This window comes from Trachinotus anak, unplaced genomic scaffold (assembly GCF_046630095.1).
Source record: "Trachinotus anak isolate AG129_WGS33_773 ecotype Australia unplaced genomic scaffold, CSIRO_AGI_Tana_v1 ptg000005l, whole genome shotgun sequence".
Classification (NCBI taxonomy): Eukaryota; Metazoa; Chordata; class Actinopteri; order Carangiformes; family Carangidae; genus Trachinotus; species Trachinotus anak.
In genome coordinates this window covers 13,207,467-13,220,915 of record NW_027273856.1, presented here as the reverse complement: position 1 = coordinate 13,220,915, position 13,449 = coordinate 13,207,467, and the positions used below count along the sequence as shown (strand labels likewise).

The 13,449-nt window shown below is 42.3% G+C and overlaps 1 protein-coding gene across 2 annotated transcripts in view; it reads left to right on the top strand.

The window, feature by feature from the left end:
- The window catches only part of cdk19 (cyclin dependent kinase 19), a 61,088-nt gene extending 49,204 nt beyond the window's left edge, over positions 1-11,884 (top strand). Inside the window, exons 7-13 of one of the 2 annotated variants that reach the window (XM_071478425.1) lie at positions 4,219-4,362; positions 5,972-6,041; positions 6,154-6,226; positions 7,183-7,280; positions 7,477-7,555; positions 8,568-8,813; positions 10,328-11,884. In XM_071478425.1, the coding sequence (XP_071334526.1) occupies positions 4,219-4,362; positions 5,972-6,041; positions 6,154-6,226; positions 7,183-7,280; positions 7,477-7,555; positions 8,568-8,813; positions 10,328-10,453 (836 nt within the window). In that variant the 3' untranslated portion in view covers positions 10,454-11,884. The remainder of the gene's footprint in view (positions 1-4,218; positions 4,363-5,971; positions 6,042-6,153; positions 6,227-7,182; positions 7,281-7,476; positions 7,556-8,567; positions 8,814-10,327) is intronic. The other variant, XM_071478426.1, reaches the window with a different exon arrangement.
- Positions 11,885-13,449: the final 1,565 nt, after the last annotated feature.

The following is a 13,449-nucleotide window of genomic DNA, read 5'->3' as shown; positions in this document are numbered from 1 at the left end:
TCCTGTGTGTGTGTGTGTGTGTGTGTGTGTGAGATTGCCAAACCAGTAGTAGATGAGTAGCTGTCATTTTAGCAGCAGCATCAGTCATTTAGTGTGTCCCTCCAAGGCCTCAATGTGAATAGGAATCCACATTGCTGGTTTACAAGCTCTGAGTGCCCACATGACCTATAATCGTCATTGGTATGAAGCAGGTCTGTCTACATGTCTATATTTATAATTCCTGGAACATGAGACAGCACTGTCAGCTTGTCGCCACACTGGTTCAGACACTGAGCACTGATTGTGTCTCAGACCTCCTTTGTGTTTGTGAGTCTATTAATGTGTGAGAGGTGTGAAAGAGTCAGATATAAAAAATAGAAAAACTGGTGTTTAAATGAACTGTTTGACATTTGGGGAAATGTCCTTATTAGCTTTCTCAAATTGAAGTGAAGAGATTGATCTCTGTCTTTTATCTTTCCATTAAATATTAGACTATAGTTTAACTGAGTACAAAGACTGGAAATGGGGAGAACAGCTCGCTAACAGTTTGCCTGCCTCTGTCTGAGAGTAATGAAATTCATTGTAGCTTCATATTTAATGGACAGAGCGGTGTCATTTTATTTCAAGTTGCCAATCTCCACCGACCTAATTTCACTTCGCAGCAGAATCCAGGGGAGGAAACACTTAATACTTAATTATCTTTGAGTTGCCACCTTAACGTGGTGGAGGGGTTTGTGTGCTCTGGTGACCCTGGGGGCTGTGTTGTTGGGGGCAATAGCCTCTGGTAGGGTCTCCCAAGGGAAATGTGCCCCAGGTGAGGGGCCAGACTAAGAGCGATTCACATTACTCTGACTGAAGAGTCCATACCACAGCAGTAGCACCTCACCCAGGAGAGGGAAACTGGGGCCTCCTCCTGGAGTCAGACCTGGGAGGGGAACTCGCCAGCGGGCCTCTTGTGGCCAGGCCCTGGCAAATGGGGCCTGGTTGGGCTCAGCCTGAAAAAACTACATGGGGCCACTACCCCGTGGACCCACCACCCGTAGGGACGGAATTCGGGGTCTGAAGCAATGCAAACTGGGGAGCAGACCAAGGTGGGGATGCTGACCCTCGGTATCATAGTCTGGTTGTGGGGACATGGAATGAAAGATAAAAGTAAAATCTCATCACGTTTTCCTAGCTATTTCTCAAATTTGTTTTTGCACTTAAGAGGTGAGCACAAATCCTCTGAGAAATGTGATTGTATAATATATCTCTGGGTGGGATGAATGCACAGTAGATAGAAGTCAAAGGTGTAGGTTTGGCTTCAGAAATGGCAATGGATGAAATCATGACATCAGTTATAATCATGACATTGGACCTTGTGGCCTCAAGGTTGTCGGTTCCCTATCAAGGTGGCAACCCAAGAACCCGCTGGTGGACACCGGCAGTGAGGGAGGCCGTCAAGCTGAAGAAGGAGGCCTTTAGAACCTGGATAGCCCAGGGGTCTCCAGAAGCAGCAGATGAGTACCGGGCGGTCATTGTCGTGTGGAGGTCGTGTACAGTGCCTATGGAGTGGCAGCCTTGGGTGGTGGTTCCCGTTTTCAAAAAGGGGGATCAGAGGGTGTGTTTCAATTACACTGGGGAACAATTTGAAAAAAAATTTCTGTTGAGTTAGATTTTTATGCTGATTAAAACTAAAATTGGCATGCTGATTCCAAAATTGCAGTCAGTTTTTTTCTAGCACGTCAAGTTTTTTCTCCACAGCTTACCCTCCAGATAAGCAAAATTCCACTGATTACATGTAGTAAGACTTGCCAGCTGATTACGATTGGACTCATCAACAGCTACGTGTCAACTTGTTTGTGCAGTCACAATGAGACAGTGCGGTGAGAGGAGTGTGCAGCTCCCAATAGGTCAGTACCAATGTTCCCTCTAATTTTTCATGTGTCTGGGCATACACAAGCTCCCTGAGCACACTGAGGACCATGGTGAGCAACACCAGATGTGCACGCTGTGGCCACACACCAGTATCACACCTGATCAACACCTGGGATCATAGCAAGTTACATGGCTTATTAAAAGAATCAAATTACAGCATTTCCATTCGTTTACTTTTAATATTAGTGAATTGGCCAACTTAAAATGAAATGCACTGTTGTTAGCTAGCTAAGCAAGCAATGTCAATGCTATGATTGGCTGCGTAGCGTAAGTGAACCATATCGTATCATTGGCTGGACATCTGTCACTCACTGTGTTACACTGCAAAAAGTTACAGAAAAAAATGTTATTGCTCTAATTAATTTACAGTTTATGTTGAATTTTATTTTATGCGCTGTATAGATTTTCTTGTGTGCTGAGAATGTGTGAGCAGTGCGCGATTACACAAGCGCGCAGCTTAGAGGGAACATTGGTCAGTACTATCAATATCTGCAAACAGAAAGCTAGCATAGTAGGAATTAAGAGGATTCGTGCTGGCTTTTCTCTTAACCTTGTAACCATGGGCATACCGTTCTAAGTTCTATTTCGTTTTATGCTGTTTTTTTAGTTTTCAAAGCTTAACTGTAACTATTCCATCTTAGTACAGTATTTTTCATATGTTTTAAGAAAACGGGGATCCTATAGTTCAAAAACTTGACGTGATAGAGAAAAAGTGAGATCAGTTTTGGATTCCGGACCCAAAAATTAGTTAAAAACAGCTGTCAGACCTAACTCAACAAAAATTGTGTTCCACAGTGTTATTGGGGTATGACACTACTCAGCCTCCCTGGGAAAATCTACTCCAGGGTGCTGGAAAGGAGGTTCCAACCAATTGTCAAACCTCACATCGAGGAGGAGCAATGCGGATTCCATCCTGGCTGTGGAACAGTGGACCATCTCTTTACCCATGTGAGAGTCCTGAGGGGGTCATGGGAGTTTGACTAGCCAGTCCACATGTGCTTTGTGGACTTGGAGAAGGCTTATTACCGTGTCCCCTGAGGGGCTCTGTCGGGGGTACTGCGGGAGTATGGAGTAGTGGGCCCGTTGTTATGAGCCATTTGGTCCCTGTACAACTAAAGTGAGAGCTGTGTCTGCATCCTTGGCACAAAGTCAAACACATTTTCAGTGAGTTTTGGGCTCCGCCAAGGTTGCACCTTGTCTCCGGTCCTGTATGTGATATTCATGGACAGGATCTCAAGGCACAGCCGAGGCGAGGAGTGTGTCCGCTTTGGGAACCTCAGAATTGCATCTTTACTTTTTGCAGATGATGTGGTTCTGTTGGCTTCTTCAGAGCATGACCTCCAGTGCTCACTGGGACAGTTTGCAGACAAGTGTGAAGCAGCTGTGACGAAAATCAGCACCTCTGAGTCTGAGGCCCCGGTTCTCACACGGAAAACATAGGACTGCTCCCTCAGGGTTGGGGGGGAGTTACTGTCCCAAGTGAAAGAATCCCAAGTACCTTGCAGTCTTCTTCATGGATGAGGGCGGGATGGAGCAGGAGCTCAACAGGCAGATAGGTGCAACATCAGCAGTAATGTGGACCTTTCACTGAACCATTGTGGTGAAGAGGGAGCTGAGCCGGACGGCAGAGCTCTTGATTCACCAGTTGATCTTCGTTCCAACCGTCACCTATTGTCATGACCTGTGGGTAGTGACCGAAAGAATGCGACCGCGGATACAAGCGGCTGAAATGGGTTTCCTCCGTAGGGTGGCTGGGCTGAGTCTTAGAGACAGGATGAGGAGCTCAGATATCCGGAGGAGAGCTGCTCCTTCATGTAGAAAGGAGCCAGCGGAGGTGGTTCGGACATGTGGTTAGAATGCCTCCTGGGCGCCTCCCTTCTTTTGGATTTGGGCATGTCCAACTGGGAGGAGGCCCCAGGGTAGACCCAGAACTCACTGGAGGGATTATATATCCCATTTGGCCTGGGAACACCTTGGAATCCCCGAGGAGGAGCTGGAAAGTGTTGCTGGAGAGAGGGATGCCTGGAATTCCCTGCTTAGCCTGCTGTCACCGCAACCTGACCCCAGATAAGCAGAAGAAAATAGATGGATAGATGGATATCTTAATTATCTCAGGAGTAAGCTGAAAAATTAAAGTCGTTCCAAAACTGAGTCTAACTTTTATGTAAAATGGTGAAAAAGGTACAACATAAAATCATCTTCCACCAGACAGAAAATACAACTTTCATTAACTCCAAGAAGACTAATGTGCTGTAGCTAATGTACCTCAAGAATCCTCAGACTCTGTTTGTGTGTGTGTCTTTGTGCGTGTACATGTATCAGATATTTGGGCAATTGGCTGCATCTTTGCGGAGCTGCTAACGTCGGAGCCCATCTTTCACTGTCGCCAAGAAGACATCAAGACCAGTAACCCCTTCCATCATGACCAGCTGGACAGGATATTCAGTGTCATGGGTTTCCCTGCAGGTCTGGACAAAATGAACACAACTACATCTACACACAGACACAGCCACAGCCTGCAGTAGCCTGCTATTCTAATTCTGATCTTTAATTGTGGTTTCACATTTCAAACTGTTCAGTTGCTGGATCAAATATTTCATGTAAAGATGAGTGAGCAGGGAGACCCACTCATTTACAGAAGATGGTTGTATAATTCAATAGGATAAAAAACTGCTTCTTTTTGCTAATGGAAATACAAAGCAAAAATGACAAATTATATATAATTTCATAAAATGATATGCCTGTGCAGATATACAAATGTAAATGTAAAGAACAAAATGATTTAATAATAATATGAAAAAAGAATAATAATAGTTTTTTTTAAATAAATCAAATAAAATTAATGTGACTGATGTATTTTGTTGTCATCACACATAGTTTTTAAACCGATATGATTTTATCTTGTGTCAAGTGTCATGTAAATGAATTATAGTCAAAGTTTCACTATTCTTAGTGTTGACTTAAAGCTGCCCTGTGAAGTTTCTTAGAGTCAAACAAAGTTATGTTTAGAGTCGGTGTGTGCACATTTGTTATCTGTTGTATCTGTTAACAGACATGTTGAGCACATTTCATCCCCGGTAAATATTTGCTAAGGTGATTTTTTAAACATTTTAAACCTACATTATTTACATACATGTACACTGGTCTACTTTGCTGCCTTCGATGGTGCATTGCTGTGTTTCCTGGTGCCTCACTCATAAAAACATTAGTGGTCCATTAACGGTCAAAAGGTTCAGTGAGCACCTTTAAAGTCTAACACAATAGCATGATCAACAAAGTCAGGTGGCATATCTTTACTGCTGCTCACCTTTGCTCACCTGTTGTTATTATCCAATGAAGAGTCAAGAGTAAAAAGAAGTTTTGTTCAAGACTCTGTGTCTGAGTCAGTGTGAGTGATCATGTTCCTCATCTGATAATCAGCTGTCCCTCAGTGCTGCTAAACCAGGCACAAATTGTGCTGTGTGGTCACTTCCACACGATGTAAATGAAAAAGTGCAGTGATCTCACTTTCACTATTACTGTTGCTGCATTTTCTAAACTTTTCTAAACAGTTCAAGAAAACATTGTTTCCTCCAAAATAAAGTTACATATGTCTCCATGTAGCAGGAAAATCAGAGAAAGGTCTGTTATTTTTACATGATTAGGGTATTTCTTTGTTAAAACCAGATGCAGAGAATATTCAGACCCCTTCACTTTTTGCACATTTAACCCATAACCCATAATGACAAAGTGAAAACACATTTTTAGAAAACATGTGAGAGCTTATGTTCACAGGTGTGTTTCTAAACTATGTCCCATTCATTCACTTTGCCTTTACCTGACTTCAGTCAGGGTCTAGACATATCTCAAAGATAATTAAAGTAAACAGGACACATCAGACCATAGCAGAGAGTACTTTTCTAAATGAGAGATTTTAAGTCTTGATATTTAATAAATGTGCAAAAGTTTCTAAAAACACATTTTCACTCTGTCATTAGAGGGTCTGAAAACTTTCTGAAGCCACTTTAAATATACTCTATAAAGTTGTTGTCTTTGTTAAACCATAAGCTTGGCTGTGTGCTTTTGTGTTGCACAGATAAGGACTGGGAAGACATTAGGAAGATGCCAGAGTACCCCACTCTGCAGAAGGATTTCAGGAGGACAACGTGAGGCGAAGCTGGGATGATCTAACATCATCAGAAACTAGAGCAACAATCAGATAATGACAAACCATCACACTGCTTTTTAACTGTATCGTTGTGTTCTCTTACCTGACAGGTACGCAAACAGCAGCTTAATCAAATACATGGAGAAGCACAAAGTCAAACCAGACAGCAAAGTTTTCCTGTTGGTAAGTGCACACACACACACACACACACACACACACACACACACACACACACTTTGACTATTTGTATATTGTTATACTACACTATAACTAACAACCCTGAAGTATGTGAGGGTGATGTGTCATTGTTTAGTGGGTAAACATGTAGAAAACCTTAAACAAACCTTAAACAGAGCACAGCAGTGTCTGACAGTTGTGTCTATATAACATGTATATGACAAATGTGATGAACGAAATTTGTGTTACGTAAAAACGCCCACTGAGATACCGTTCACTGATCTATTTTCTCCAAATGACAGATTGGTTGGATTGGTTTATTAATAATTTCTTTGCACTGAAAGCCACAGTTACAGCTGTGAACAGTTGCTCTTCATTGTCATTTAGAGCCACAAGTCATGCAGAGTTGCCAGGTGCAGCTTTAACCCAAAAGTTCCTTACTTACACATCCAGCGAGCTACATGCTTGCTGGATGTGCAGGTAAGGAACTGTCACAAACAGATTCTCCATATTACCTCAACCAGGAAAAAAACAGGTAAAATAATAATAAAAATAAATTTAGTTTCATTGTAGTCATTATATTTAATATTCAGTGTAGTGTCAAATCCTTTGTAGTCAATCACTGTCTGAACTCTCTGACCAACAGAAGAGGTCTGCAGACACTTGGTATCTTCTCTGGTTTTAGAAGGTGACTGAGGTCAGGTATCTGACCTGGGCAGTTTGACAGTTTGACCATGAAAACTCCTTGGTTGCTCTTTCTGAATGTTTTTTATCATCATCATTATTCTAAGATTTCGTGTAGAAGTGTAAGAAGTCCTGAGTCTTACACTGTCGACTCAATCTACAGATGTGAACACCCTTAAATGGCCTTAAAACTGAAAGTCAGCTCTGTAACCTTTAGAGGTTGCTGTCCAAACACTGTCTTGGTCTGTCCTGTAACACAGTGTGATCTCTGTCCTCAGCTCCAGAAACTCCTAACCATGGACCCCACCAAGAGAATCACATCAGAGCAGGCACTGCAGGACCCGTACTTCCTGGAGGACCCTTTACCGACCACTGAGTGAGCCTTAGTGAACTGTTGTAACAGGCTTTCCTTTGTCTTGATTCAGAATGAGAAAGTGATTTGAGGAAATTGTATTTCACGTTTTAAGCTGCCTCCGTGTTTTTCCTTTGTTTTGTTTGGTATATTGGACCAGTTTTACAGTATGTGAATGGAGAGATGTTTTAATCACTGATTCCTGTGTTTTTGTCTCCAGTGTGTTTGCTGGGTGTCAGATCCCCTACCCAAAACGAGAGTTTCTCAATGAAGATGAGCCAGAGGAAAAAACAGAGAAGGTAATAATCCAAATTCACTGTCTGACAGGACACACACAGCATTGTGTGCACACAGAAGTCACAGCATTTGTTGAATGGCCACAGAAAGTGAATTCACAGTTCCACTAAGCCTTCACATTTCATACCTTCCACAGTAGCTCAGAATGAGAGATTTTATATTCAGCTGCACACAATGGAGTTTGTAAGTCAGACCTTTATTTTTTTGTGAATTGAGTTCTGATTGGCCAGAGAGTCTGTATTGTTTTCAAACAACTGGATGGCATCATCACATCAAATGTCACAGCTGGAAGAGCATGTGTTTCAACAAGGCTGTAGCTTCTCCAACTTTATTCTATATAGTCAACACAAAGTTAAAATGAAAAGAGCATATTTGCTATAATCTGAGTAAGCATAGCAGATGTTTTAATTAATAATAAGTAACCTTAAAAAAGGCAGAATACTACATCCCAACTTATTCACTCACATCTTATTTTTAATGACTGCACAGCTCATCATTTATTTTTTTGTTACAGCAGAGGTGGATTCTCTTGTTTAAAGCTAAAACTACATCCACCAAACTTTTATCAAATAAAGCATATGGGGAAGAATAGATGAAGAATAGGTGCATGCCAGTGCAATAACTGTGGCAAACATACCTGTCCATCAGCATCGTCTGGATCGATCGATCAGTGGATTCATTCTCTGGCTAATTGGCCAGTTAACGAGCTAAGCTAAGAAACCAGTCATGGTGAGCCCAGACACCTGCTAATTACTGCTAATGCAAAAATAAAATAATGGTAGAATTTCACAAAAAAACAGGAGCACAGACTTCCTTAGGTTCTCTGTCAGTCAATTAACCAACAACAAATCAAATCAAATGATCTGTCTGATATTTACATGAAGAACCCTCTAGAAGGCAGCTGTCACTCACTTCATCTTTTCACCCTCACTCCTGTTATGGTTTTTAATCAGACTACCTGTCTTCCTCACTTCTGTTGAGCCTCTGTTGGTTGCCCTGTGTGTTTGTCTGCAGAACCAGACTCAGCAGCACCAGCAGACAACAGGCCAGACCCAGGCCCAGAACCAGCAGCAGACCACAGCCCAGCAGGCGCCCTCTCAGCAGAGTTCTGCCCAAACAAACGGCACCGCTGGAGCCACAGGAGCCACCACCGGCAGCGGTCTACAACACAGTCAGGACCAGGGGCCGCCCAACAAGAAACCTCGAATCGGGCCCTCTGGGGCCTCCTCAGGCACAGGGGTGCTACAGTCAGAGTACCAGGTCAGTAGCTTGAAGGGGAAGGAAGTGGTTGAATCCCATGTGGAGAGCAAAAGCAACAAAGAATGTATCCAATCGACAACTGATGTAGCTTATTCCTCTGAGCCCTAGATCTCCATTGGTTTCATTAAACTATTCAAATCATATAAATGATTCCTGGATTTTCACACACAACAGTTTTTACTAGGAATGGAGCCAAAAACAAACCATCCAGTGAGCAGCAGCTCTGTGTTGATGAAAGAGGTCAGAGGTCAGAGGAGCATGGACCGACTGGTTTGAGCTGACAGACAGGCCACAGTCACTCAGATAACCACTCTTTACAATGATGAAGAGCAGAAAAGCTTCTCATCTTTAGAATGTGACAGAAAAGGAAAATTGGCTGCATGAATATGCAGCTGAAAAAATTTATGTGTGTTTGCGTGTGTGTCTGTTGAGGAGGACATATACACACATACACTCACACACCACACAACAACAGCCTGTTGGCTAACTGATAAGGATTGTACATTCCACATAGTCCTGATAGTCAATCACAGAGGTGCCTGTGAGCCTTTGTTTCCTACTGTGGCGTCGGTTTTTTCTGCGTCTCGGGTCTTATCACAGAGCTTCTGAATGGTGCAGAGTGCGATGACATGAGGCCAGGGACATGGAGCATGTGTGATAGAGGTGAATGGTGTGGTGTATGCTCTATCAGCAAGGCCACATGTCCTGTCTAGTTTGTGTTGATGCTGAATCAACCTTACAGTCCACCCCATTTATAAGATAATCCTTTAGTCCCACAGTGAGGACATTTCTATATTTATTTCAGTGAGGGTCAACTAAATAATAAAGACTCCTCTGTATAATGCACAGGAGTGGAAGTAATAAATAATGAGTTACATTTACGCTTCTTACAGTAACAAAGTTGTTTTTTGTACTTTTCTTATTTTTAAAAATCAGTAATCAGTAAAACTACAGTTTCCCCCAGATGTTTGGTCAGCTGTGATCTTCTTTGCATATATTTTAAAAAATCTTTATTTTCAACACCATATGTAGCTTTAAGCTGAGCGAAAGTTTTTGGTTTTCTGTCGTGTGGGTTTCTCATCTCGTCTACACCACTAAAGTAGTCTGACATTTTGTAAAGATTGACACCACCATTACATCTGTACACTAAATACAGAGTGAGAGCAAGGACACAATTTGCCTAGCTTAGCATAAAGACTGGGAGCAGGGGAAACATCTAGCCTGGTTCTGTCCACATAAAGCAGGAAACTGCTGAATCTCATTTCATTCACACACAAACAGGAAAATCAGAGGCACAACTTCTTGAATTTAGTTAATGAATGAACAATGAATAGATTCATTGACAGGGGAATCAAATGTCTAATGGCAGCACTAGTTTAACACGCCGCTCGGCTCTGTGTGAGCGTGCTCAGACCCACAGTACACACCTGCTCACAGATAGGCAGAGTTTACATGTTCACATATGTGACCTCACTGCTGTGTTCTCTCCACCCTCCCCTCTATCTTTCCGTCAGCACTCTGGCTCCCGCCTTGGTTACCAAAGCAACGTCCAAGGTTCAACTCAGCCCCAGAGCACCATGGGATACTCATCGTCATCCCAGCAAAGCTCCCAGTACACCCACCAGACACACCGTTACTGAGGCTCCCAGTCGCTCCTGAACCAGCAGAGGAGTCAGCTCCTCCTCCTTCAAACTCAGCAGAAGTCACCAGACGCCGTTGGCTCCCACATCCTGGGACCTCCCTCTGTGCATTACATCATTCCAGTCACCCATCCTCCTTTTAACCCTCCCTCATCTTTGTCCTCCTCCCTGACAGCCTTCACTGGCTCTGCAACATGAAGGCAAACAAACATAGGAACCAAAAACATCTAACAGGAAGTTGTGGCTTATCAGGCGGGTGAACCGTTTTTAAAGAACTGAAAATAATGTAAGATAGATGTGAAGGCATCACACACAGACTCAGAACTATGGCACTTACAAACACAATGTTCCTCACAAGGAAGAATCGCAGCTGTGTTCATATATGTACATTATATAGCACCTTTTTTATTTGTTTTTTTTTCATGCTTGTTTGCTAGAGTTTTCAAGTTTACCTTGATAGTTGATGTCATTGTACATATTGTTACATATGGAAACTATCAGATGAAACAGCGGAGGGAAAGGCCTTTACTGTCATCTCTAGTGTACTATTACCTTCCTTGGATAATCAAAAGAAAGGTTTGAGCTGACCCTGTCTTTTCAAGAAGGAAAACAGATCCAGAGTAAGTGTTCCTTCACAGAATAAATCAGCTCTGTCGCTGATGCAATTGCAGGGAAATACTAAATGCGCAACTGAACTTCATCAACTTCTTGTAGGGTTTCTGTACTTAGACCTCTCTCTATCTAGATTTGGATTCGCAAAGTAAGAAAAGTAGTTGTGTTTTTACAGTTGGAAATTGTGTATATTGTGATTCACTCCACTACCTTCAGAGGTAAGAATCGTTGGACAGCCAAGCTTCACTTCCCTCGGCCCCCACAGTGTCCTCAGGAGGCTGAGGCCTCTCTGTGGCCAGCAGCTCCAGTCTTCTCTTCTTCAGCAGCTGTTGATGGACACTTTGCTCTGACACCCATCTTATTGTGGACCCTCAAGACTTTCAAGGTTCCTGAACACGAACATGCACATAAACATACAGGGCAGCTAACAGTACCGCCCCCCACCCACCAAAAAAAAGAAGCTCCTCGAGACTGTTACCGCCTGATGTCAGATTGTTTTTTTTAAGGTTTTGCTGTTGTCATTGATGCCCTGTGAGTATATGTGTGTGAGTATGTGTGTGTGAGTGTGTGCACAGTATGTTTTTTATGCATGTTGTTTATCCTTTTACTTACTAGAACTGCACTGACTGCTGAACCAATCTGCAAAGAGCTGGAACAAATGTGGGGTGAGTTTTGTCTCCCAAACACCCTCCTCCTCTGACCCCCCCCCTCCTCTCTGACCCTCTGACAGACATTTGATAGAGACTGGGGCAGATTCAAAGACAATTGGTGCATTTTTTAATACAAACAACACGTGATAAATGTGCACTGTTCAGCAAGTATTGTTTTTAATTATTTCTATAATGAAGCATACACACCTCCCTGAATGTTCATTGGATTAATGAGGCAATCGATGAGAAGACCTGTAAAAACAGCAAGGGGTGAAATGTAACAGTAAGTACATTGACTCACATTCTGCACTTAAAGGAAGAGTTTGACACTTTGGGAAAGACTCTTCTTCTCTTTGTGGTATCTCAGCATGAAGCTTTCAGCAGCAGCTCTGTCTGAAGATGACAACATCTGCCTCACAGCACCTCCACAGCTCACTAGTTTACACATTATTTCTGTATTTCCTCCAAATACTTCTTAACTAGGACCAGTTCCCCAGGCAACCAGCAGTGACTCCAGGAAGTAACTGGTCCTAGCCAAGAACTAGATCAGCACAGAATCTGTAAAATGTCCTTTAAGTATAAATTTCAGGTAGTTGTACTTAAACTACTTAAGTGTTACTATTTCATGCTACTTTACATTTCTACTTCACAACAACAGCCCCTGCAACAGTTAAATGCTGCTTAGAATGAATACACCGGTACTAATGGTCCTGTGCAGTAACATAGTGCAGGATGTATTAAAGAATGCACCCAGTGACTCTAAATGTAATTGTGTTTTGCCCACAGCTGGATGGATGTGTGTGTGTGTGTGTGTGGGGGGGGGGGGGGGGGGGGGGGGGGGGGGGGGTTATGTGGCCTGCAGGGAAACACTGAAACACTGACACCTTATGGCTGAAAAGAGAACTTGATCTCGGTTCTTTGTTATTATACAAGTACATATGTTGTTGCAAGAGTGAAAGCAGCTTTCATCAGAACATGCAGAATCCCAGTCATGTGTCACTGATGCTGAAGTAGCCACCTGCTCTCAGTAAATTCTCAACACTAAGATGATGTCATGGAGGCTTCTTGTTTCATGCATTGATAATAATATGAGTCTGTTGGCTCCAAGAATGAGACTCTGTAAAATCTCTTCAGTTACTCCTCCACATTCTGTAAATGTTCTGCAAAACAATAGATATCTTGTTTTTCAATTTCACTTATTTAAAGCAAAGACAAACATGCAGTTGGAGGATTTCTAACCAGTACAGATGAACTTTACAGGATTCATGTCAATTCCTGACACAATCTGAAGAGTATCAGTCCAAAATAGTTTATTTGAAGATCATTTTAAGCATAATTTAAAAGAAAATGTGTAAATGCACACATTGAAAATGATTTATCAATTTTCAAAGAAGGCAGAAGGCAAACTTCAGTGTCTGGTGGACAAAAACATCTGCAGACCAGCTTTTGTGTATTTTACACATATTTAAAGCTGCATTAATTGACAGTTTTTGGCCACTTGGTGGGTACTTACAACGTCTTAGCTTGGTTTATTTCATGTCCATAGTATCCAAAAACACTGTCCTAATGTCATTTTACCAAATTTGAATTTCTACAGGACATGTAAACATTTACATAAGGTTCACCTTGGCTCTCTGTAAAGTTGATGTCGCTAACAATTCCTTATCTGAACATCAGTCTCCTTTTAGCTCTGCTTTGGTCTCCACTGTCCGTTTCTTTAGCTGCTAGATTATG